General features: G+C 40.7%; 2 protein-coding genes across 5 annotated transcripts in view; one reads left to right on the forward strand and one right to left on the reverse strand.

Annotated features, from left to right (window-relative positions):
• The window catches only part of rgl2 (ral guanine nucleotide dissociation stimulator-like 2), a 40439-nt gene extending 23837 nt beyond the window's left edge, over positions 1-16602 (forward strand). For 3 of the 4 annotated variants that reach the window (XM_083889115.1, XM_083889116.1, XM_083889117.1), the window contains 11 exons: positions 1400-1503; positions 1731-1815; positions 5676-5735; positions 8084-8170; positions 8252-8284; positions 9921-10042; positions 10118-10204; positions 10294-10387; positions 11067-11297; positions 11543-11657; positions 12632-16602. In XM_083889115.1, the coding sequence (XP_083745241.1) occupies positions 1400-1503; positions 1731-1815; positions 5676-5735; positions 8084-8170; positions 8252-8284; positions 9921-10042; positions 10118-10204; positions 10294-10387; positions 11067-11297; positions 11543-11657; positions 12632-12813 (1200 nt within the window). In that variant the 3' untranslated portion in view covers positions 12814-16602. Of the gene's footprint in view, positions 1-1399; positions 1504-1730; positions 1816-5675; positions 5736-8083; positions 8171-8251; positions 8285-9920; positions 10043-10117; positions 10205-10293; positions 10388-11066; positions 11658-12631 lie in introns of all 4 variants that reach the window. The other variant, XR_014592817.1, reaches the window with a different exon arrangement.
• A 505-nt stretch (positions 16603-17107) lies between these two features.
• dnase2 (deoxyribonuclease II, lysosomal) lies at positions 17108-24002 on the reverse strand (the record flags this gene model as incomplete). Its single annotated transcript, XM_083900640.1, has 6 exons — positions 17108-17481; positions 17556-17750; positions 21708-21872; positions 22309-22408; positions 23553-23724; positions 23905-24002. 6 exons carry the CDS (start codon positions 24000-24002, stop codon positions 17108-17110), a joined length of 1104 nt encoding a protein of 367 aa, XP_083756766.1.
• Positions 24003-25128: the final 1126 nt, after the last annotated feature.

Consider the following 25128-nt stretch of genomic DNA (forward strand, 5'->3'; position numbering starts at 1 on the left):
ACTGTGTGAACAAAAAGACTCAGTGTCAGACAAGTCAGTGTCAGACAAGTCAGTGTCAGACAAGTCAGTGTACGACGTGAAAGGAAAGCAGTACCAACATTTAAATCTGCTTAAGAAACAACAAGGTTTCACAAGAGGAAATGTGGATTAACTGTTACTGTGCACATTAACGTTTGCAGTGTCCTTGTCCTTGGGTAGTTCAGTCACATGAGCACTTTTTTTTTATTCTTTTCAGAATAATTATTTTTCTACGACGCCACTAATTACCACCATTATGTTTTCATCACCATGTGCTTATCTATAAGTTTGTGCCTCTGTTAGCAACACAAGATTTACACATTATTTTTTGTCACCCAACTATGTTCCCCTAAAATTTTGGTGAGAATTAGTTTCTAGCAAAAATAAAATTCGAAATATAGTCAAATATCCAAAAATATTCTAAAATACAGAGCATGAGAGCTAGTGATTGTGATGCAGGGTTCTTCAGGGAAGCTGATGAGATGCATTCAACGACCCCGATAAATGTAATCACTTCTGCGAGATCTACAGCACACCAAGCAAACACAGGAAGTCCATGAACTATTGGCTCTTTTCCATTATACAATTCTAGCTCGACTCGACTCGAGTTGGTATCACGTCCGTTTTCTACGCGACACAAACTAGCGACTTATAAAGCAGTTGTTTTTCGATGTAACCGAATCATTAGAATCAGTTGATTAAAAAAAGATTTGTTCACAGAATCGTTCAGTACTTCTTAGACAGCTACTGAACTGAAATAGCGCTGAACGAGGTCATGATTCGGCTCACAATTGATTGACCGTTGAGTGCTGTCGCTAAATACACCAGATTTTAGACATTTCCATTGCTAAATGTTTGAGATTAATGCAATGATTTCAGGGATTTTTAAGTAATTTTTTAACTGGATTACAATTCGGCATTGTTGGCTTTGATTCAAGTAGTGCTCGAACTGTCGTGCGGAAAAGTGCCATAATGTGTCCTGTCGCTGCCACCTTGTGGTGATAGATGGTTCAGTCCAGTTTAACAAGGTCAGATGTGTAAATCTCAGAAAGTTCTCCTGGATCCAGTGGTTTAAAGCCTTGGTTTTAAAGGGCTGTGCTCTCTGAAATGCTCTTGTTCCTTTCTGCAGCTCCGTTTGTCATCGCATAGACACAACAAAACCGCTCGCTCTCGCGCTCGCACAGACGCCAACATCCTGTTAGACCAAAGTGAGTTAGTGGGTCACTGCCAACGCACTGTCACGAGCAGGTTCCTTTTAGCGGAGTATACATTATTCAGACGCTGTAACTTAATACTTGACAGAGCCAAAATGCACAGGTTTTCTCATTTACAGTGTGTATGTGTGTGTGTTTCATTCATTCATTCATCCTCCTTTCAACAGGAGTGCCGAGCCAGAAAGAACTTCTCCTCGCTGTATGCCATTGTGTCGGCCCTGCAGAGTAACCCCATCCACCGGCTGAGGAGGACGTGGCAGGAAACGGACAGGTGTGCTGCTGGATAACTTTGCCTTTATCAACTTTGAGTTGCATTACTTTCTATGGAAGTGACTCAAAGTGAATGAAGTGATTAATACATCCAACTGCATTATTATTACATGTTTTCTTGTATCAAGGATGAGAAGGTCATGGGCCATAGTTTTCCTTGAGTGGTGGGCCGTAGGTTTGACACCTCTGCTCTAAATCACATGATTGATTGATTTGGTTCTTTTGCAGGGAAGCGATCAGGAGATACGAGGAACTGTCCGAAATATTCTCCGAGAAGGACAACTACTCCCAGAGCAGAGAGCTGCTGAAGGAGGTGAGTCCGCCAAAAGTTTGTTTTTCACACCTATGTCAAAATGTGCAGTTTGATCGTGTGCCATGACTTTTCTAAGCATCTTGAGTAACCATGGCGACCAAATTCGCAAAAAACTGCACACATTTTTTTTCATACACATGAATGGGAAACATTCGGAAAAATGATCACAACCCAGCCCTCTTCAGAGCCTCACAGTGTCGTCATACTTTAATCTAGAGACTTGGTTGAAACTTTAAACGGGTCACAAGACTTGGGACTTTTCTCACCTAAGTGAAAGTTTTTATATATATTATGGTTTTTATACAATAAAACAGTTTAAGGTTCATACCAGGAGGTCAAGGAAAATAATCACAAAAATTGTTGCTATGGCTGTTGTCTACCCCGGTGTTGTTTTAATTCTAAGACTTGTAGTTTTTCTTAAAATCACTGAAAAGCGCAGCGATTGCTGGTCAAAGCTGCCATTGACCGCCATGTTAAAATTCTGCTTTGGAGTTTTTTGTAAAAAGAAGACGAGGGTGATTTTAAAACAGTAATTTCTCTGTCAATCTGCACACAATTTTTACAAATTTAAACGTAGGAGCTCCTGTAAGCCTCCTGACACTCTCAAACCCAAAAATGTCATCTCGATCATCAACCGTTCTTATGACAACTTTAAACATGTGGCTTTCTCTGTTTTTCACCGGTTTTGGTGAAAATGTATTATATTATGTTAACAGAGCAGCTGTTTCCTGCCTGGTTACATGTTTAATGCTAATGCTAACCTCTCTATTTGACATCAACACCTTTCCGACACTCCTGCAGTTGTTTGCGATGCTAATACGATACGCTTGCTCTACGATGGTTATAGTTCTCTGGGTATATTTAGCTTATTGTGTTTTCATTCCATGGATAGATATTGGTTTTGAGTCTTTGCCAGCAGCCTTTGACGCAGTGTCAACACTCAACTGACTTTATATTGGTGTAGAAAATAGAATAAGAAGAACATGCACATACAGTAAAACATATTTATAAGGATATTTGGGTCAATGGATGTATTTATAGCCATGAAAATGAAGATCTGAACACCAAAGAGCTCCCGTTTAACCCTTAGTTCTCAGGCAGCACAGATCGGTAGTGGTTTTAAACTTCTTTCAAACGAACAGACGGTGTTTTTGCACAACATTATATTGATTTTTATTGAGGGATTAAACCATATAATTGTTGTTTTAACAGGACCCACCCCTGGACTTTGACTGGTAGCTCTTAACATCCTGATCAGTTTTTTAACAGCAGCATGAGACATTTATTACTCACCAGTGGACCAAATTCATGTCTTCACACACACACACACACACACACACACACACACACACACACACACACACACACACACACACACACACACACACACACACACACACACACACACACACACACACACACTCTGCTGAAAACAACATTCGCTGTGAGAGATTTAGGACTTGTTTAAAGACCAGACACAAACTCTGCTCCAATCTGTGTGAGCAGCAGCAGCATTGGCCTGATTCTGTCAACGCTGTCACCGCACGTCAACACACATCTGAAGACATGCCTCGTATTTAGCTTTTACTGTGTCAGTGAGTCGAGAGGAAACCTGCTGCGTTTATGATTTGCTGTGATTGTGCATTTAATGGAGATGATATTTAGTATAAAAATGAGTTCTGGATCAGATTATCATGGAAGATAGAAATGTGAAATCTGATAGTATTAGCTACGGCTTTTTAGCTGAGCCATGTTGTGGAGGTTTCATTGAATATATAATAATTGTACAATCACCCGATTGTACAATTATTGTTTTTCTTTACCCAACAATGAAACTGTTTTGAAACCACGTCTTGTTTTTTTTTGGGGGGGGGCCTTTTTGCCTTTAATGATAGTAAAGTGGAGAGGGACAGGAAACAGGAGGCAGAGAGATGGGGAATGACATGCAAGAAAGACTAGTTGGTGCAGGATTTGAACCAGGGTCGCCTGCAGCTGAGGTCAACCTCAGCGTATGGGGCAGATGCTCTACCAACTGAGCCACCGCTGCACCAGTTTTTAGAATGGACAAACTAACCATCATTTTAAGATTTGGTAGCGCTTTTCTGTTATACAGTTCTGTGGAATTAGATTTGCGTCGATATTTTCAAACAACACAGGCATTAGGAAGCTGCCTACTGATTAGCTAATAAGCTCATTGGACTGGTAAGTAGTCCTGGGCTTGGAGTCGCTGTCTGTCTCTCACTCTTAGAAATAAAAGTGTTAAGTAGAACCATATAAGGTTCTCCGACTTGTCCTCTTAGGAGAACCCTTTTGTGCTCCAGGTTTTTATAAAGGTTCCACCTGGAACCCTTTTGGAAGGTTCCACCAAGAACCCTTTTAAAACCCTTTATTCAGGAAAGGGGTTAAAGGGTTCTCTGGATCAAAATGGTTCTTACTGGAACCGTTAGTGTTACCAAGAACCCTTGAAAAACCCTTTCTTCAGGAAAGGGTTTTTCAGAAGCAAATGGTTCCAGGTAGAACCTCAGCCCTTGTAGAAGAACCCTTTTGGAACCCTTATTTCTAAGAGTGTAACGTCTGCCAAAAGTTAGATACTTACAATTGTTTTGTTGGAGTGCCAGGTGGAATTACAAACAAAAAAAACACAGCGCAGAGAACAAGTGAGGGAGCGCAAACGTAGAAGAGTCAGAGTAAGCTAAATTCCGATCCTCTAAGCTTGACGCGCTGTAGATCCCGCAAAAGTGATTACTGTACATTTACCACGGTCGTTGAATGCATCTCATTGGCTTCTCCCGTTAGCTCCACACACTGAGAGCAGCACCAAAAGCGCCAATAGAGAAAGTTCCCCAGCGCACTTGGAAGGGAATTGTTAGGCGAGGGAAATTCAGTCCAACTTCACCAGTAGATGTAGCTAAATTTGACACCCTGTATAGCACAAATGTGTTGTTAACATAAATGTGTTGTTAAAAAAAAGTAGTTGTGATATTGGTATCAGCCTATCCAACAAAAAAAAAAAACGATATTGAGCCATATCTAGCGTCGGAATATTTGCCTGTGATTTTTGTCCACATTGTCCCCACAGGACTTCATCCAAACATGAGCGTACATTTCCAAAGCGTCACTCCACCTCTGCTGTCTGTTGCCCTTTGATTTGCTCAGTCAGCACTTTCTCCCGTCCCTGAATCTCGCCACGTTTATTAAAATGAGTGACTGGCAGACACAGTACAGTGTTGGATGAATGATTCAGAGTAATAAAGGTTAGAGGAGAAGAGGATTATTCAGCGGTCTCTCATCGATGCGCTTGACAGTGTAATAACAGTTTATTAGCACGCTCGTTTATGACAGACTGTCTTCTCCACAAACGCCAAGTTTGTCATGACAGCTCTCAAGAATGAGCTGTGATGGAGCGTACCATTTATTAATGCCAAAAAGGGTTAAAATATGGGTTAAAAATTTGGTCATAATTAAGGGTTGCCTTGACATAGTTGTTTTTATCCATTTTTTTTGTTATTCATATAGACATTTATCAATGTCATAATGTGATTAATTCCCTGTAATATTTAATATTTCATCACTCACACTCAACAGTTGTTTCCAAATGTAAGAATGGCACGGCCCAATTTTAATTCTGAAAATGGAATGCAAAAAAAGGGACCTAAGCGTAATTTTCTTTCATGTGCAAAAAAAACTAATTAAATTTCCATGGCATTATTGTGTTACTTTTTACATTTCAGTGTAAATATCTTAGTTATTTCAACCTGACCATGAAGCTCATCATATTACAACTCAACTCTTTCTTGCAAACTGTTGGTTTTTTTAAGGTCAACAGTCACAAATGTCCCTTGTTTCCCGTTGTCTTGCAGGAGGGGACGTCAAAGTTTGCCAACACTGACATCAGACTCAACAACAGACATGTCAATAAGGTGAGCGCAGTGGAAACACACAGAAACACATTATGGGACCCAATATTGAGTGTTTTCTTGATTAATCAATTTGTTGTCCGGTCCGCCGAAAATGTCAGAATGTCAATTTTTGCAGCCCTGATTAAGAGGAATTTTGTTGTTTCAGATAGTTTCAGTCAAAGTGGTCCAGCGTTTGTCTCTTCTTTCAATGCACATGTTCATGAAAACAATATGGGGGTTTTAAAGAGCCTATGTCTGGTGTGAATACCAAATGTTTTTAGTTTGTTTTTAGCCTGAAGGACTCTACGCCCCCCACAGGCCCTTGATGGCTTTGAAAAGAATTAGAAATGACGCAAGACCCTGCAAATTCTTTTCAAGGACACAGATTCCGAGAACTCGTCAGTACTTTTCGGGCATATGGAGGGATGGTCATGACATTAGCCTTTACGTTAGTCAATCTGATGTCACATGAGACTGCAGTGTTTTTAATGTGTCAGTAAGAAGCCAGGGCAATTAACATAACCTTACTGGGTAACCAACTGAAAATAGCTTCTAGCTAATAAAAAAACAAACAGTTTTGCTTTCTGTTCCTGGGTTTATAAACAGAAACTAGCTTGTGGCTAAATTTGGTACTTTTCCAACAAGTTTTCTTTCTCTTAATTCTAGAGGTTTCAAATCCAGATTTTTTTGCTGTGTCTATACAATGGAAACTAGCTTGTTGCAAAATGTTGTACTTAGCCTCTTTTTCGTCTTGTAGTTCAAATAAATTCCGCCTCTTCACCGTTTCTGTGTGGACAAATGGAAACCAACTCGTAGCTAAATTTGGGGACCGTACCTATGTTCCCCGGGTCCTATGTTCCCCGGGTCCTATGTTCCCCACTTTGTATGTGACAGGGGAACATAGGACCCGGGGAACATAGGTACGACCCCAACAGAAACTAGCTTGTGGCTAAATTTGGTATTTTTCCCACAAGTTTTGTTTCTCTTAATTCTAGAGGTTTCAAATTCAGATTTTTTTTGCTGTGTCTATACAATGGAAACTAGCTTGTTGCAAAATGTTGTACTTAGCCTCTTTTTCGTCTTGTAGTTCAAATAAATTCCGTCTCTTCACCGTTTCTGGGTGGACAAATGGAAACCAACTCGTAGCTAAATTTGTAGCTTAATGCTTCAGGAATCAGAAAAGATTAGCAACACATCTATCATGAAGCTAAATTTGTAGCTAATCTTTTCCAATTATAGAGGTTTTTAAAAAATCTGATTCTTTTGCAGTTTCTAGGTCTACAATGGATACTATCTTGTTCCTAATGTTATACTTAGCATCTTTTTCTTCTTGTGGTTAAAATTAATTATTTCCCTTCACTATTTCTGGGTGGAGAAATGGAAACTCGCATTTTCTCGCATAATGCCTCTTGAATCAGAAAAGTTTAGCAGCACATCTAACTAAAAAAATCTGATACTCTTGCTGTTTCTAGGTCTATAAAATAGAAACTAGCTTGTCGTTAAATCTGTACTATGTACTAGTATATTTTCTTCTTATGGAAGTGAAAACTGTTTTTTTTTTGTTTTTTTTCTTCTATTTCTGCCATGACAAATGGAAACTACATCAGCTTGTAGCTTATTTTAGCTTAATGTTTCTAGAATCAGAAAACATAAGCTCTGATAGTGTGAGCAGAACTTTTTTCTGTGGAGAAAAAAAAGTTATTAATAATAATAATAATAATAATAATAATAATAATAATAATAACATCTGGGTTTATTTGTTTCTCTTCACTGTTCTCGGCTCTACAAAGGTTAATTAGCTCATAGTTAAATTTCATATTTAGTATTTTCTCCCATTGTTTGGGATTAATGTATTGTTCCCATCTCCACATTACGCCCAAGCATCTGCTTTATGTTCCGTAGAAAATGTTCCGTATCAGCACATATCGGACATCATATAGACTGATACCATAGGGCAGATACCTATGAAGTAAATGTGATAAGCCATTACCAGCCAATAAAACCAGCCAACCCACACACCATTTGGGCTTGAGTTATTAAAATTACATTAATAAAAAAGCTCTGTGGCTTTACTGCAAGATTAATCACGGATTATATCCCCCAAACGACTCTTGAAAATAGAGTTTTGCTGCAAAATGCAACATTCAAACACTGATATTGTTGTCACTCCCGCTAAGCGGGGGTGGTTCAGTGGTTTGATGGAGGGTTAGAGGGATCGACCAGTGAAGCAGAACAGAGAACTGTTGAGTGTGCTGCAGGCAGCCGCTCGAAAAATCCTTCACTGTCAAATCTCTTTTTACGGTGTGAAGAGAAACCTCAGTGCAACTGCTGAACTGCCGTCTTGTTTTTCTTCTTGTTGTCTTACACAGTCCAGTGCTCTGGGCACTGTGCCGTACCTGGGCATCTTCCTCACAGACCTCACCATGCTGGACACGGCGGTCAAAGACAGACTCGATGTAAGTTTGTCTCCTTGTTTTCAAGCTGCTCTGTCTTTGACTTTAATGGTGGAGTCTTATGTCACGTCACTTCCTTTGCAGAACGGCTACATCAACTTTGACAAAAGGAGAAGGGTGAGTGTTGCAATGCGTTATTACTCTTAAGAGATAAGAGGCTGAGATGTTAAAGAGAGAAGGTTCTTCTCCCTTTATATGAGCTACTACAGCAGGGACAGAGGGGGAACAAAAGGCCTCACCACCACTGTGAGAGAAATTCACAATACTTTACAGTCTTTAGCATTATTATTATGATATATTATTTATCGGTAGTTGAACGTCGACAGACTGGAGCTAAGAGCAGAATATTCCAGATAGAGTTTGTTGGTACCTAACCCTCAGGGCCTTCTTCACTGCTCTCTAAAACCTTAATTGCAAAAACACCCGCTTTATCTCATAATAAGACGGCCTTTTCTGACTTGGGACTTGGGGACTGTCCACATGAAAATGGGTCCAGGTATATCCAAAGCCAAAGTTCGGCATTTCATCCATACGGAAACGGCGTTTTGGAAGCTAACCCTAACCCTAAAAAACGTTTCGTATTTTGTGGGGAAATAATAAAATACCACCCTTGTGTGTTCATTTAAGCCCAATTTATACTCCTTACTTACTACGCGTCGCCGGAGAGTCTGTTGCAGAGCCTCTGCGTCGTCTCCGACTGCACAAAATATTTTTGTGTCCGTCACTCTGTCGAGGGACAACGGAGACGGCAAGAGCTGCGATTGGTCCTCAGGACAGGCCGAGCTAACGCTGCTCTGTGCCGGCCACAGTGCACACCGAGCGTCCACAGAGCTGATCACCGCCGACAGCATCGCTGCCAAACTATAAATACGTCATATCGTAATACACACAGCACATGTTTAGACTCTAAATGGCTAATTTCTCGCCTCAAATTATCTTAAAACTTCCGGGACACAGAAAAGTGAGAAACGGCCACTGTTTCAATGTTATTCAGCATCATCAACAGTCTTTCGACCCCTACTGTTCAGGTGGGAAATTGCAGTGCGTATCCGTCACCACGACAGAGAAGTATGAAGGCTCGAGGGGTCTCCGTGGTTACGCAGTCGTATAACGCATTACGCAGTCGGAGAAGTATAATGTGGCCTTAAGACAACAAAAACACTACTTTAGGAAAATTATGTCTTTGTTGTCATCACCCTATTGTGCTTGGAGATTGTTTGGTCCGTACGCTTTATTTTGACGTTCATTTTCTTTCCTTAGTCGTCCTGGCTTTCTTCATCCTGTCTCTGTTTTGTGATGTACACTTGTTCGAATAAAACTTTAGATAAAAAATAAATAAATAAATAAATAATAATAATGAAGCTTTTGGTGTAGCAGCATTACAGTGCCACGTACAGGCCTGGCATATGCACTACAGTTGTTTTCCGGGTGGTTTTGGGTGGATGGCGATATTTCGTGAAACGATGCTTTTTCAAAGCAACACATACAAAACATACATAAGTGACACAAACGTACCAAACATGTGTAGACGGTAGCAGGCAGAGATTTTATTAGCCGAGCTATTTATCTGTGAGAAAGTGTGTCCGGACCCCGAACTATCTGTTACAGCTTTAAAAGTTTTGTTTAAATTGAACAGAGTGTGATAGTGATTGCTGGAAATCACCCTTTTCTTGGAGATACAGCAACATTTTCTTTCCATTTTAATGATGATGATGATAAAACCTGGTGGTGATACAAAACTCTGCGTTCACAGGAATTTGAGGTCTTGGCTCAGATACGGCTGCTGCAGTCTTCCTGTAAAAACTGTGTTTTCAGCACCGATGAGTCGTTCTCACAGTGGTATCACAGTGTGCCCACGCTAACTGAGGAGGAAAGGTAAAAAAAACCCATTGTGTATATTGAATTCTTTTCTTGTAAACGTCATTAAATGTGTTCTTATCTCCGCCGTAGTTACCGACTGTCCAATGAAATAGAAGCACCCGGCGAGCCGAGTCCACGTGGCCTTACACCGACAGTCATTATCACTCAGTGTCCAGAGTAAGTACGTCAAGAGCTTGGTAAAAGAATGATGATTTAATGTGAACAATAATGTGTAAATGTGTTTTTTTATTTTGTGAATTTGACAGCCTGAGCAGGTCCCGGACCAGTCTGCCCGGCGACAGCGACAGTCTCTTTGAATTCTCCTCACCGGTCAATAACCTGCTATCAAAACTCACAAAGGTAATATTACTGTTTCGGTAGCTTTTTATGCAGGAACAACAAACGCCTTTTTCCCCTTTTTTTTTCTTTTTTTTAAATTGTTGTTTTTGTGTACGGTGCAGTGAAAGGTCGCAGTCACGCCAATTGATTTCTGTTAATTGGATTCTCGAAAAGGTCGCGCGTATGAGATTAGTGTAAATCTGAGGGGAGGGAGATTCGACGTCACGAGTCGTCCTGATGGATACAGGTGTAAACGTGGCCCTTTGAAAAAGGAACACTGGAGAGTTAAGAGCCCAAATGCAAATGTGGAGACTGAGGCAGCGGCGTGTGGTGAGGTTCAGGTACACTACCGTTCAAAAGTTTTCAATGAATATAACATTAAATGAATCAGAAATACACTCTATACATTGTTAATGTGGTAAACGACTATTCTAGCTGCAAAGGTCTGGTTTTTAATGGAATATGTACATAGGTGTATAGAGGCCCATTTCCAGTGTTCTAATGGTACATTGTGTTTGCTAATGGCGTTAGAAGGCTATTGATGATTAGAAAACCCTTGTGCAATGATGTTAGCACAGGTGAAAACAGTTTTGCTGGTTCTTTGACGAAAGGGCAAGAATGATCATGTCATCATCCCATAATCCATAATAGTCCAAGATAAACAATCCTTTTCTTATCTCTTCTCTCGTTCTTTTCGCAGCACATGAGATCCCCGTCCGTGTCCTGTCTGGACGTGGACTCGTCCCCGCCCACCGCCGACTCCACGCCCGCCACACTGACCCCGTCCACTCCCACGAAATCCCACCGCCGGTCGGCGTCCTGCGGCAACAACCCGCCCAACAACAACAACATCCAAGGGTCGGGGGCCGACATGCGAATCATCCGGATACGCATGGACCTGCAGGACGGCAACTTATACCGGAGCATTCTGGTAATGATTCCAACAATTTCAGCAGCAGAAGAAGAAGCAGCGGGAGCCATGATTCTGTAAACATGATTCCATCCCAAAATATCCACACACACACACACACACACACACACTGCCCTTATCAGCACGACTCCCTTAATGATAGTCATCAGAGTCAGATCCTCAGGATGAAATGGAGCCCAGGATATCATTAGCGCAAATCAAGCTGTCCTCTAGTGTCACTATTATTCTCTCTCTCGACGCCTCAGGTTACGAGCAACGATAAGACCCCCACTGTGATCAGCTCTGCCTTAGAGAAGCACAACCAGGACCCCAAACAGACGTCCAAGTACGAACTGATCCAGCTCCTGCCTGAAGGAAAAGGTAAAAAAAAATGACCATACAAGGAACCCGGGGTTGCAAAGTTCCGTGGAATTTCCAAAAATGGACAGCATTCATGGGAATTAACAGGAATAAACTGGATATTTTCAAAAGTGAAGGTTGGGAACTTAAATATAGTTGGGGAATAATGATTTTGGTTAAAAACAATCTGATTTGTAATCGCAGGAATATTCAATGACTCGGAGTTGTGTGTCATTTTGTTTGCATGTCTGCTTATGACACAACAAAACTTTTTGTATTTGTATATGACATGGTTTCCTTAAATGATCATTAAATCCCATAATTCCCATGTAAATTTTCCAGTTTGGTTTATGTAGTGCTGGGCACGTTAATGCGTTAACAGCAGTTAGCCTCGTTAGCTCCTTTTGCGCCGTTCGCGCGCCTACAGATGAACTGGCGCTACAAATAACCAGGTCCTGGAAAATCCTTGAAAATTTTTTAATTTGAAAAAACACATTTCAAGGTTTTAAAAATCACTCCTTAAACAGACATGGGTCATTGGAATTGCTTGAATTTTGCGAAGAGAAAAAAGCAAAGTTGCAACTGTTTTCATGCGTCCTGCGTTGCTTGACATACGTAGTCTCGGCCTACGCAGGACAAACGCTGAGTCGTAATTACTAGCGGTGTTGTGGACACTGTCTCTCTCTCTGTGTTGACGTGAGATTCTGTGCAGAACAATGAGCAAGTAAAGTAAGCAAAGAGAGATCCCAAGATCTCTGTCTCACCAAAGAACATTTAGAAAGATTGACTTTGTCCAAGATCTCAATCTTTGGCTCTTACAAGTTGCCCCTCCCATCTTAAGCTGTGTCAGCACATTCGGTCCTTGAATTAGAGGGAACTGGTACTGGAAAGTCCTTGAATTTAATGTCAGAGAGTCTTTATGGTGTAAAATGTTGGTTTTAGACTCTTAAAAACCTCAATTTCTGCTTCTATTGTCGTCTTCCCCTCCACTGCAGAACTGGTCATCCCTGCCACAGGAAACGTCTTCTACGCCATGACGTCGTCGAGCGTGGACTTCCTGTTGCGACGGAAAGGCGGCAGCGTTCCTTTGGGCTTGCAGCCCATCAGCACAGAAACGAGCGCCACGTTCCCTCGAATCAAAGCCAAGGGGAGGAGACTGGTCAGGACTCTGTTTTGAAATCATCATCAGCTCTTCCTCAACTTTGTCCGCAGAGACGTTTGTTTGGTTTTGTTTTGTCCCCGACGTAAACGTGGCCTTCTCCGTACAAAACAAAACATGCATACAAATGTCTCCGTACCAAAAACAAAAAGTCCAAGTTTGTCCGATCTACTGCTGCACTCCTGTGATCACCAGAGCCCCCCCTGCTGTTTGTTTTTGTCTTTCTTTGATATGCATTACACATTTAAATCCAAAGGAAGAGCTAGAGAAGTTGTTTGGTGCTGGCTCTGGCGTCACGTAGCATTTATGCGTTCATTTTCAGTCCAACTCGACTTGTTTTGATTAAAACCAAAAAAAATCCCTTGTTGTCGTCCGTCCCGCTGAGAGGGATGTCTCCTGATCTAAGACCCGCCCCCCGTTTAGACCTGTTTTGAGTGATCCAATCGTGTACAGGATTTGTGTCCTTGGATCAGACACATTAGAGACCGCCTCCTCAGCTGAGTTTACGGGGGTTTTTTTCAACACTAATCGGAGCTCATATGTTGATTTATGATTGAACTTTTGCACAACCTTGCGTTTATTTTTAACTCTTTCCCTCCTGTGGTTGCCGTGCAGTACTGCAGTTTATACGTCGTCTCCTTTAGCTTCTAGATCAAAGACCGGGGGACCAAGTCTGATTACAGTCCGACTAAGCGTATACATGCAGTATAGTAATCAGACTATGAATCACATTAGTCTGACTAAGACTAGCTCCATTCTAGTTAGACTAACGTGTAAATTATCGCCTTAATCCGACTAAAATCAGACTTTTAACGTGCATGTTTAAACGCGCTGAATGGTCATTGATTGGTCATTGTCCAAATGATCCTTAGACTGATGTCTCTCTCTGGTTTCCATGACTTCAGAGGACATTTCTTGGGTTTTGAATGGAGGCCAGATTAGGGCCAGCTGCTTCTTGCAACAGGTAAAAAAAAATCAAAAAAATCTAATTGACCTACAATAGTTACATAATAGACCTTTAAAATCAGGATATCAATATATCAAATAACATACCAAGGCTTTCTTGCCTGCTTACTTTCTATCTTCAAAGACACAGCACTTTAAAAAAGTGACAAATGTTGCTATGAAACACAACTTGAACTTAATTGAACAATAATGTGTGGACACATGAAATTCAAAGTCTTCTAATTTTCATATTCCCTGAATACCAGGTTTGAACAGGGTCCAAAGAGGAAGATTTAAATGGTCTGAACGTGCAGCTCTTCTCACCTGCGAAGGATTAAAGACTGTTGTTATTATTATTATTATTACTATCATTGTTGTTATTATAAAATGTTAATCTGCTTCCACATTTGCACTTTCCAGTATGACCAGCAGAGGCCGCCAGAGGCTTGTTGCATAAGTGGGGCGAAGTCGTCTCTGATTGCCTCATTATGAAAGAGTAGGACGGGAAATGGCTCATGTAATAATTGGATAATTTGCTTTTATAGAATTCAATAACAATTTTAAAAATCTACGGAAGAAGATTTGAACTTTTGTTTGAAAACAAACAAAAAACCCTCTTCTATATTAAACACCTGATCCTGCAGCAGCAAAAGTAAAATACACAAAAGAGAAAACTTTTAATTTCACTCTCAGACGAGACCAAACGACGACACCTTTGGGCAACCGTTTGCGCCAGAAAACAACTTCACCAAGCAGTAAAATGTCTGCCTTCTGCCCCCTAGTGGCCCAAAAAAATGAACGGGCCCATAATTGCAGCTCTTTCTTTCAAACCCTAGTAACTTTAAAAAGAAAGTTTTCCAGGTCTGCACTTTCTGACGGAGCATAAGCTAAACGTAATTAAAGCAGCTCAGCAAGAAACACCAGTTTACACACACACACAGTCGCTTTTGCGTTCTTTTCTTTTTTTTTTTTAAATCAACTTCGGTGCAGATGTGTAACACAACCTATAGAAGTAAATGTGTCTCATCAGATTTTACGAATTTTAAAAGCCATTTAAATTTTGTATCGACAAAAAAAAAGGGATTTAAATTGTTCAAATAATAGTCAAATAATAACAAAACGTATTTGCAATGTGCTAAAATGTGAGAGACCAAATTTTTTTGACCAATCCAAAATCCGATTTATTAATATCAGGATAACCCAACGTTTAGGTTAAACACCCGACTGGAGCTATGTTGTTGTTGTTTTGCACCACATGACCCATGTGGTAAAAAAAAAGTTAAAGTGTAACTGGTTGTGTTGTTTGTGTAATTTGAGCCGGGATTAATGGATATTTTTCTTGGTATTCGACAAATTTAATCTCAGATTTTTTGGATTGGAGCCTGTTGCACCTGCATAATTTAAGTATTTTAAACCTTCAAACCTGTGGAAGTGAAAATACATCATTTCAATGTTCAACGGCTTTTTAGGGTCCAGTTTGTAAAATGGCAGTGAAATTACTTTTATTTTGAAGTGAACAATCACCCGATTCTTGGCAGCCATTTTGGACCACCGTGTCTTTTGAGTTTTGACGCTAAGTGAACGCGACGCTTACTTCTCCAACGCGCTAAAGCAAAAGATAAATGTTGCATCATTTTTTTTTACACAATGTACCTTTTTATTAAAATTCAAATTAACAAATACGGTGCGACAGATTTGCAACCACTCAACCTCAGCTCTGACGCCAATCCTGTGACCTCTGGTCGTCAAGCTCGTCGTCGCGCTCCCGGTGCTGGTGAGGCCACGGCAGCAGGGCGGAGGCACCGGGCACGGCGGCAGGAAACCAGGGAGAGGATTGTGGGTAATAATCCATGACTTGTGCTATTGTTTCAGTGCCTTTCTTTCTGTAAAGGGTTCTCACTTGTCTTTCCCCGCCTCCATGTTTGCATCAGAATGTACAGTAACATGGCTGAAACGCAGTCTATTCATACTATTTATGCACTACATACAAGGATGTCCTATTTTTGTGGTAATAAATTTACTTTTATATGAATTAATTGCCCTTTTTTATTTGAGTGATGTGCTGAGATGTGCTACGGCTTCATTTTCCACACCGCTGCTGCTGCTGCTGAGCAGTGTTAACTGTTAACGACTGTCTCCATGTGTCAAACTCTGACATTTCTAATTTTCTCACGGAGGAGGAAAACAAAGCACGGTGAATATAAAGTACAATGTTTTTTTTTTTTACAGTCTTTACAGCCAATGTATGCATGTGGAATTTCAAATCTGAGAAACATCATAACAACAAAAAATGATTGACACATATATTAGAAGTAACTCTACGACTGCCGTTAAATTGTACACGTACAGCAAAGTCCAATTCAACTCACGTTACTCATTCATTCGTTCATATAAAACCCATTTCCATACATTTGCAGCTTGATTCTCTCCCTGACTACACAAAAAACTAACGTTGATTTAAAGCAGAGAGTTTATTTTACAGCTTTGCCTCCTACGTCTCAGTTAAATACTACCCTGCGGCTCCAAAAACACTCCAAACAAAAGCTTTCATTTTCATGAGCCGTGCTCTGCTTCCAGGCTTCTTTTTCTTTCTAACTAAATCTATTTCACTGTGAAGGATTTGTGTTCTGTATGCATCATATTCAGAGATGAAGATGCTGCTGCGGCCATTTTGTAAGAGCCAACGATAAATGAACAAGTTAAATGTTTTTCTTTTAGGCCTTTAAGACATTTCCTCAATGAGGTTTTTCATTGTGAGTAATGGGCTACGACACGAGGGCAGCATTTTCAGATTAAGTGGAGAGAGAGAGAGAGATTTGTGTTTTCTTCAGTGCTGGTTTGAAGTGGATGGGATTCGGTTGGAGAAACATTAAATTCATGTCAATCGGTGTTGGGTTGTTAAAGCTGCAGTAGGAAGGATCGCTAATAGTTGATCGCTAATCTGGTTGTTAGATACTAGGCTTCTCCTTTTTCTAAGAAACTGCTCAAAGTTTCCCCGGCCTCTTTCGACCGCTTTTGGCTCGAAAGTTAGCTTGCTCTCGCGCGCTCTTCCAGACATTTCATGTACCGAAATTTGGCACAGATTCATTAAAAGTGACCCAGTAGTACTGACACGAATTGGTACCACGTACAAAAAGTACCGGCTTTCGGTACCCAACCCTAGTGTGTGGGCACCCGGAGCTCTGCGGCTGATGACGACACCAGCGGCTCAATCGTGGTGGCTGCTCAAAAATGGGTTTGGTGTGAACGCAGCATTACACACCTGGAAGACAAGAATGAGGTAAGGGCTTTTCAGTTCTAATAACAATTTCATCAATCAATGTCGCTAATTTCTACACACAAAATCTCTTTAAGTGCCCTTGGTTCGTCAACACTGGATGGTTGCTCCTCCACAGTCCTCACACTGCAGCGCTGCAGTCCGGTAAGCCTTCCACACTGCCGGATGCTGCTGACACACTGTGCCTCCTCCTCGCCCCTCCTCCGCCTCGTTGCGGTTTATGTCACCCACACAAACCCAGCCACCACCCGAGCCTTCCCCTCGAGCCGATTCGGTGCTGACGGCCCACTTGGAGTGATCCTGGCTCGCCTTGAACGTGAACGTCTGCCCCGGATTGATGAGCTGGATGTCCAGGACCTTCCAGCCCTGCGAGCAGTCGGAGGGGAGGATGCCCTTGGAGTGAATCCAGAACTGAACCAGGAGGTCTGACCCCAGCGCCGGGGCCACCCAGGAGTGGTAGAGGTCTGACAGAGCAGAGAGCGCGGTCACTAAGCTGAAACAAGGTGAACAAACAGCAAACTTTACACTCGAGTCGTACCATTTTTGAACGAGGCTCCTTTGGCGAAGCTGATGAACTTTGTGCCGCCCTTTGACGTCAAAGTCACGCTGTGATTGGACGCAGTTTTCACGTGTTTCTTCTCGCAGACGGCAGCCAGAGCAGGAACCAGCGACGCCAGGGACTCTGGGACGTCGCAGTCGTACACATCGGGCTGATTGATCTGCAGCTGCTCTCCTGTGGATTGAAGGGAAACACTGCCAGAGATCAACATCAACAAATGACAGATGGAAAACGGGCATGGGTATAAAGACGGATGAGCCAAAACCATATTTAGGCCCGGTAGTGATCTGAAACAGATGTAATCACTGAATTGGATATCAGAAATATTGAAATCCAATAAATCTTAAAATGGAGATAACATCAATAACCAGAGACAGACAGGTGCCACAAACATCATGTGATGAGAGGAATCCAAATGCTATCAACATTCCATGTGGTCTAGCGGTTGGGATTCCTGGTTTTCACCCAGGTGTCCTGGGATCAACTCCCGGTTTGGAAAGAGCATGAAATCTTAATTTCAGGATCATAGATTGGAGCTCCATGTTAGGTGTGGAAGGAATACCCTGATGATTGCTGCTCCAAATCCCAGGACATCCCAGCTGGGGTACTCCTGAGCTAGGCTAGGTATCAAACCACCCATTGCTTCTAGTTTGTGTATGTGTTCACAACTGCTACGTAAAAATTCAGTTAAATTCACTAATTAGTTATTAAGTGTGCACAAATAAAAAAAAAACAATTCTAAAATTCACTAATACTGGTTGAATTACATAAAAAACTATATTGATATCAATTTCGTTTGATATTCAATGTTGTGATATCAGTGGCCATATATTTATGGGACCGTATCTATGTTCCCGCTTTGTATGTGACCGGGGAACATAGGACCCTTTCTCTAACCCTAATCCTAACGGGACCGTACCTATGTTCCCCGGGTCCTATGTTCCCCGCTTTGTATGTGACCGGGGAACATAGGACCCTTTCTCATACCCTAATCCTAACCCTACCCTTTTTCAAAAAAAGGGTCCTATGTTCTCCTGTCACATACAAAGTGGACCTTTTTTGGGAAAAACGAGGAACATAGGACCCGGGGAACATAGGTACGACCCCATATTTATGAGCTGTATATATGGTTACCTGTTGCTTGTTTTATGCTAACAGTCTGGATAAATGGTGCTGCTATCAATATTATGCTAAATTTATTCTAAATTACTTTAAGAACTTACTTTTTTTCTTCCAAACAATGTCCTCATGATGATGAAGCTGTCGGTATCGGGTGATTATTGTTGTGTCTTTTCTGTTGTTTACTCTCGGGTCATCACGGTGGACAAGTGCTCAAAAGTTAAATGCTAAATTTAGCTAAAAATTAAGTTGACTTGTGAGAGACAGGGTTTAAAACACGAGTAAAACACTGACAAACGCAACAGTGTGTAAATGTGAGCCCGTGAATCGTGTTTGAACGCTTCTACTGCCGCTAACTTGACTAAAGCTAACATTCATTTTGGTCAAATTTGTAGCTAGCTTACTCAAAAAAAAATTAAGTATCAGCTTTTTAAAAGCGGGAAATTCAAACGTTTTTATATGGGCACCCACATTTCAAAGATGATAAAGTATCACAACCAAATTTTAAATATTAAACGGAGACAATAAAAGCTTTCTGGCTGTGACGGACTCTGAACCAGTACATTAATATTCAATAGCAATCATAAATTAATCGCAATGCCATGTGTTTTTGTTTTAATTTAATTTAATTTTGTTTAATCCAACTTGGATGGGGGAGATAAATAGAAGAGCTTTATTGTTTGACCCAAAAGGTGATAAAATTTCAGCAAAACATTCACACATTTTGGTTCAAACCCATTTACTTGCATTTATTTTCTTAAGCCACCTGTTGTTCCAGCAATAACTCCAGATATCTCACACAAATCCACAATCCACAATTCAAACTGATAATGTGGACAAATTAGGTGATATTTTCTGTATGTAGCGTGTCAAAATGTAGCCGTGTGGACTCACACTTTGGTTCCGGTGCACATTCAGGCTTCATTAATGAAACATGACACGGCTTTAATCACCTTCTGCTGTTCTGACTGCGACACACCCTCGAGAAACACCGCCGCGCGTCTCAACATCCCAGCTGGAGAGGCAAGAATCCGGCAGAGCAAACGCCTGCCACAGTGCGAGGGCCAACATCGCTATGGTTACAAAAGCTCAAGTCTAAATACATTATTACCCCAGGGCACTGCTATAGTAACTGTGCCAACTGTGCCGGGGTCTGCCAGTGAACTGCAGCGGCAGCAGCCAGACGCGGTGATGACACCTGTTTACTCTCATTATCTCAGATGGAGATTATATCCCGAATACCTGCGTGGATTATTAAGTGGCACAATAATGACTGATGAATTCCGGCACTGACAACACAGCACGTGGCTTGTGATTCAATCACGCTCACACAGTCTCAGGTTTGTTAAAAAAATATTCATATTTTTTGAAACATTTCTATGATTTAAAGGTTCAGTTAGTACGATTTAGATGAAATTGTTTCCATTAAGGGAACCCTTTTGTACATAAACAATACATTACATTTGTGTGATAAAAGACAGACAATAATAGTAGATACAGTGCACAAATCTGAAAAGAGAAGCTGGTATGGTCTAAAACCCTGTATTCTCTTGGATGGCCATTAGGGGGTGACTCCATTGGTTTTTATGTGCTGGGCAAAGGCGGTGTCAACGTGAGTCTTTTTCTGGTCAGTTGTCATGGAAACACGTCATGCATTAATGTGTGCTAATGTTGACGTGCCCAGCACTAAAATGTATGTGAAAATTAGCCTGGCTCTCTCGATTTATAATGCTAGCAAACACTTTCCTCCACATATTATGGTCATAATTACTTTTTTTTGGCGTCCATTTATTAAATGATGGTTCCATTTAGAGCACTCTCAGGTCTTGTGATCAACCACTTGCTTCTTCTTTACCTTCAAACCAATGGGTGACGACATCACTGAGGCCAATTTGTAACAGTTTATGCGAGTAACAGGGTGTCTGGGCGTCCTGGGGACCGTGTACTGAAAATAATAATAAATTAGACGCCCCACTTTTAGGCAGGTCGCCCTAAAGACGCCCTATTTTTCCCCCGGTAACCACCGAAACGATGTTGTGATGACGCTCGGGTATAGACAGGCGCGTCATCATACGCGTCATCATACCTCAAATGCACTCTTGGACAGACCCGCTTAGAGTCTGTCCAAGATCAGTTTGGAACACCACAAGATTCCAAAGATGTGAGTACACTGTGGAACAGCACCTTTTAAATGCTGGAAAGTCTCTTTGGGCAAAAGTGAAACTTTTATTATGGATTATGAACTCCCCGCGACACTCTTCTCTCTCTCTCCCTTTGAGCAGTTAACTAAAGAGATCAGCTCATCTGATGCATCTGTTATTCCCTTAATTACAGGGCTAAAGCGTCTTCTAAAGAAAGAAAAGTAGAACACGCAGTAAAAACAATTGTGCGCTCTTGAGAATCTGTCAACATGTTTTAAGATAAACTTGGATCCCCCTTGGAGCACCCTCTATAATTGCAATGCCTTGACTTTAGTGATGTCAGTACACACAGTCCCAGCCATAACAACATTTAGATTAGAACAATTAGATTTTAAAAAAATAATAAAATAAAATAAATGTTACAAAATTGGCACAATAATTAATTTCGGTTTTTCATTTTTTTTTCATTTTGAATTACTTGCCCTTACTTCATAAGTCACCATAAGGGTCCTTCAAAAAGCCTCAGAATGTATTTTGTTAGTTTTTTTTGGGTGGGGGGGGCAAGGGGGGGGAGTCATGTTTACGTGTCTCCCGATTGTTAAAATTAGTCTCTAAAGTAACACTACACTTTAAAAACAGAGGCTAAAGGAGCTAACACAGCTAACGGAGCTAACTGGTAAGTGGTGCATGTAAACATGACGTCACTTTTCCGGTCAGTTATCATGGAAAATACGTTAATGTGCCCAGCACTAAGTGAATCATGATGTTAATCATATCGCAGCTGTGGGGCATTTCTGGCTTGCAGTTAATCAAGATTGTTGGATTCAAGCCATCATATACTGTACATACTGTAGCAGGACTCGAGTCTTACCAATAGTCTGAAAGTGGTCGAGGGGGTAGGTCACGCAGATGAAGTTCTGTCCGTAGTTGACACCACTGTCGGGGTAGTAATACTCTCCAGCCTGTCGTACGGGAGGGAAGTGAGGAGTGCTGTGAACCAACCAGAAGCCCTGATTTTTATCAAGCAGCACCACACCTGAGGAGCAGAGATAAAAAAAAGAAAGAAGACACAGCAAGCAAATCCATGTCAAGTACTCGGGTCAACAAAAAAGTGCCAGTGCAGCTGAAACAACACGAAACAGCAGAGAATGTCTTTCAGCAAAGCGACGATTCGTAGACTGAAGCTTCTTCTTATTGTGCCAGGACCGATTGCAAAATTACAATCCCTGTCCATGGTCAGGCTTTTCTATGAAAAATAGATAAAATGTCATAAAGTATACCATAAAAATACAGAAAACTGGTGTATTTTACATGGTATCTTGGTCATTTCTAAATAGGTTTAAAGTTGGAACCTACACACGGCTGTTCCTATCTCGCAGTCTAGCTAGTAATTTGCGCTTCATTACATTTTTTGTGTGGATCAGGCCTTTTAGCTACCGCACAATTAAAGCAGGATTTGTTCTGGTGTTCACCTTTCGTGTGTCCCTTCCTGCTTCCACTGCTGCCCGCCCATCTGTTTCCACGAAGCTCAGTCGGTTGGTCATTGTAAAGGATGTACGCTAACTCTGTGTTCTGTGAAGAGGACAAGATTCATAATTAAATTCATGCCAAACACACAACAAAGAAAACTACACACACACACAATTCCATTTAAGCTGAAACTTGAAAATAAAACAGCAAAACAACGTTAAAAAGGAAGTATATACACGTTTTGTATGATCTTGCGTTTAATGCTGTCGCATTAGTATTCCCACAGCTGCACAGTGTGCATTTTCAGTTCTCATTTTCAGTTTTTCATCTACTCAAATTAGAAGTGAATTTAAAAAAACACTTCTCTAAAAAAAAACATCTCATCACTGCATTAAAAAGTGTCAGTGTGTCTGCAAAAACAGCAAATGCAGGCAAAAATAAATTACACCTGCTTTATATTCTATTTGAGCTGATGTGTCGGGGAAGTTTTTAATATTCGATGCTAATGTTGCTTCAGGAAGCACCACTTAATGCTAATGGGGATTCAAATTCATAAATAACTAAACTGAAGGCAAAAAACTGTGAGCTTGTTACAAAAACCTAAACATATAAAACATATGATCTATCATTTTTATTTAACAGATTCACACTATCGTAATCACATGAGATTTGGCCGCTATGGTCTCGTGTGACCACTATCTAATTCCACACGCGACGGTGTCTGCTCACGAGGAAAAGTTTTGTTTGTTTTTGTCCTCCACTGTCGCCACCAAACACCACAACATTGCAGTTGTCTTCTACCGATGAACAAAAAGGGTCACAGTGTCCTCTGCTGGACCACTAGAAAATTACTTGAAATTGTGCACTTCTAGGCTGTATATTTTGAATAGTGCTGGGCACGTTAACAGCGTTACCAGTGTCAGCGTTAACGCATGGCGACTGACCGTAAAAAGACGTGTGTGACGTCATGTTTACGCGACTCCCGATTGTTAAAATGAGTCTCTAAAGTGACGCTAAACTTTGAAAACAGAGGCACACATACGCAGTACACAGGTACGCTGGTTACTTGTAGTACTGCTCTTTTCCTTTAATATATGCAGTTCCACTGTAGGCGGGCTAACGCAAAGTGCATTAATGAATGAATAACTACTTTGAGGTCAATTTATCAAGTTAGAGAGATCAAAATGTGTACATTTTGCAGCAGAAAGTTTATTAAAAAGAAATCAAATGGCATGTGGGAGCAGACCTTTCCTTGAGAGTACAGTTGTCCGACTGTCCGGCCCAGAGCTCCTGAGGTGTCGTTCACTGTCACCTTCCCTTTAGTCCATCCCTCACTGCCTTTGTCCAAAAGTAAATACATCTCACCCTCAGATTGAGATTTCCTGCCATGTTCTTTCGGCAGCTTGTACAGATAGAACCTGAGAGAGAGAGAGAGAGAGAGACATTTTAAGGGTCAAAATCTAAGAAAGACTGAAGAACTAAATTATTATTTCAGCGTTATTAAAACGTCTTACCTGCATGAAAATAAAACCATGTGCAATACACTGCTGCTACCAACAAAAAAACAACTAACATGAATAAATATTACAGTGAATTACCAGTCGACAGCCTCCCCGTTGTCATTGTAGCAGCTGATTGGTGTGCTGCCTCCCTCTAGTGGCACAAAGACGATCAGCAAGGGAATTAAGAGAAACATCTATGATGAGAAAGGAGATTTTAATCAACGCAGGTTAAGATAAGATTATCCTTTATGAGTCAAACAACGGGGACATTTGCAATGTTGCAGCAGCACAGACGATGAAAAAGTAAATGGTAGTATAGTGTTAATGTGATTTAAAAAAAATGAATGGCAGAAAGACAAATACAGTGGGGGTTTTCTAGTTATGATAACCAGTTCCCTTTTTTTGTTACTCAGTTTGTTTTCACTACCTTTAACTAAAAATGTGTGTGATGTGATATATCTGTCTAACTTTAACAGTTAAGGTTAACTTTGATGGCAAATCTAGTTTTGCACATTTAAAATTTAAAAAACCCTGACAAACGCTACTACACTCAGACCAGTCTGCTGTTATAGTATTATTTTACTAAATGGTTTACAACTAGTCATTGGAAACACATCTAATTTAATTATTAATTCTTTAAATACCAGTACTATAACTTTTGTTCGGCGCAATTAAAAAATGTACTATTTTATAACTGACATGTTTTCGAGAGATGGTAATGAATGACAGCATAACACAAATCTGATGTATTGATATACAATGTGTATTTTTAGGAGGCATTATAACTACTGAAAATATTGCACATTATTAAACACTTAATATTTAAATACTATATAATACGCAAATATACAAGTACTTACTGGAAGTCGTACTTGTGTAATTGTACCACTACCACACAAAGTAGTTAACTTGAACTTTTGAATTTAAAGTATTTTAGTCAAAATTGCTGTATACAGCTACACTATAACTTAATATACTGCGAATAAATGCTTAATGGGAGGACTTATGGTGGGGTGTCACTGAAAATATGACAATATTAGCAATTAATACTTTGCAGAGGTATTCATATCTGAAGTGTAGCGGAGTAAACATTTGCAATACTTGTCTTTAAAGTACGAATATTAGCTAGCTAGTCTAAAGTTGAAGGACTCGAGCCATGTAAACAAGTACATACAGGTACAGGCACGTTGTAAAAGTCTGGAAAAAGTCTGATAAAAACACACAACTGACCTCTGTATCTGTCCTCATTGACGTCCTCAAACGTCGGTTGTCCTGTCTTATCGCAGAATTAACATTTAAACTGGAGTGTCTTTACTTTCA

Source organism: Microchirus variegatus, assembly GCF_963457635.1.
Source record: "Microchirus variegatus genome assembly, chromosome: 1".
NCBI classification, from domain to species: Eukaryota; Metazoa; Chordata; class Actinopteri; order Pleuronectiformes; family Soleidae; genus Microchirus; species Microchirus variegatus.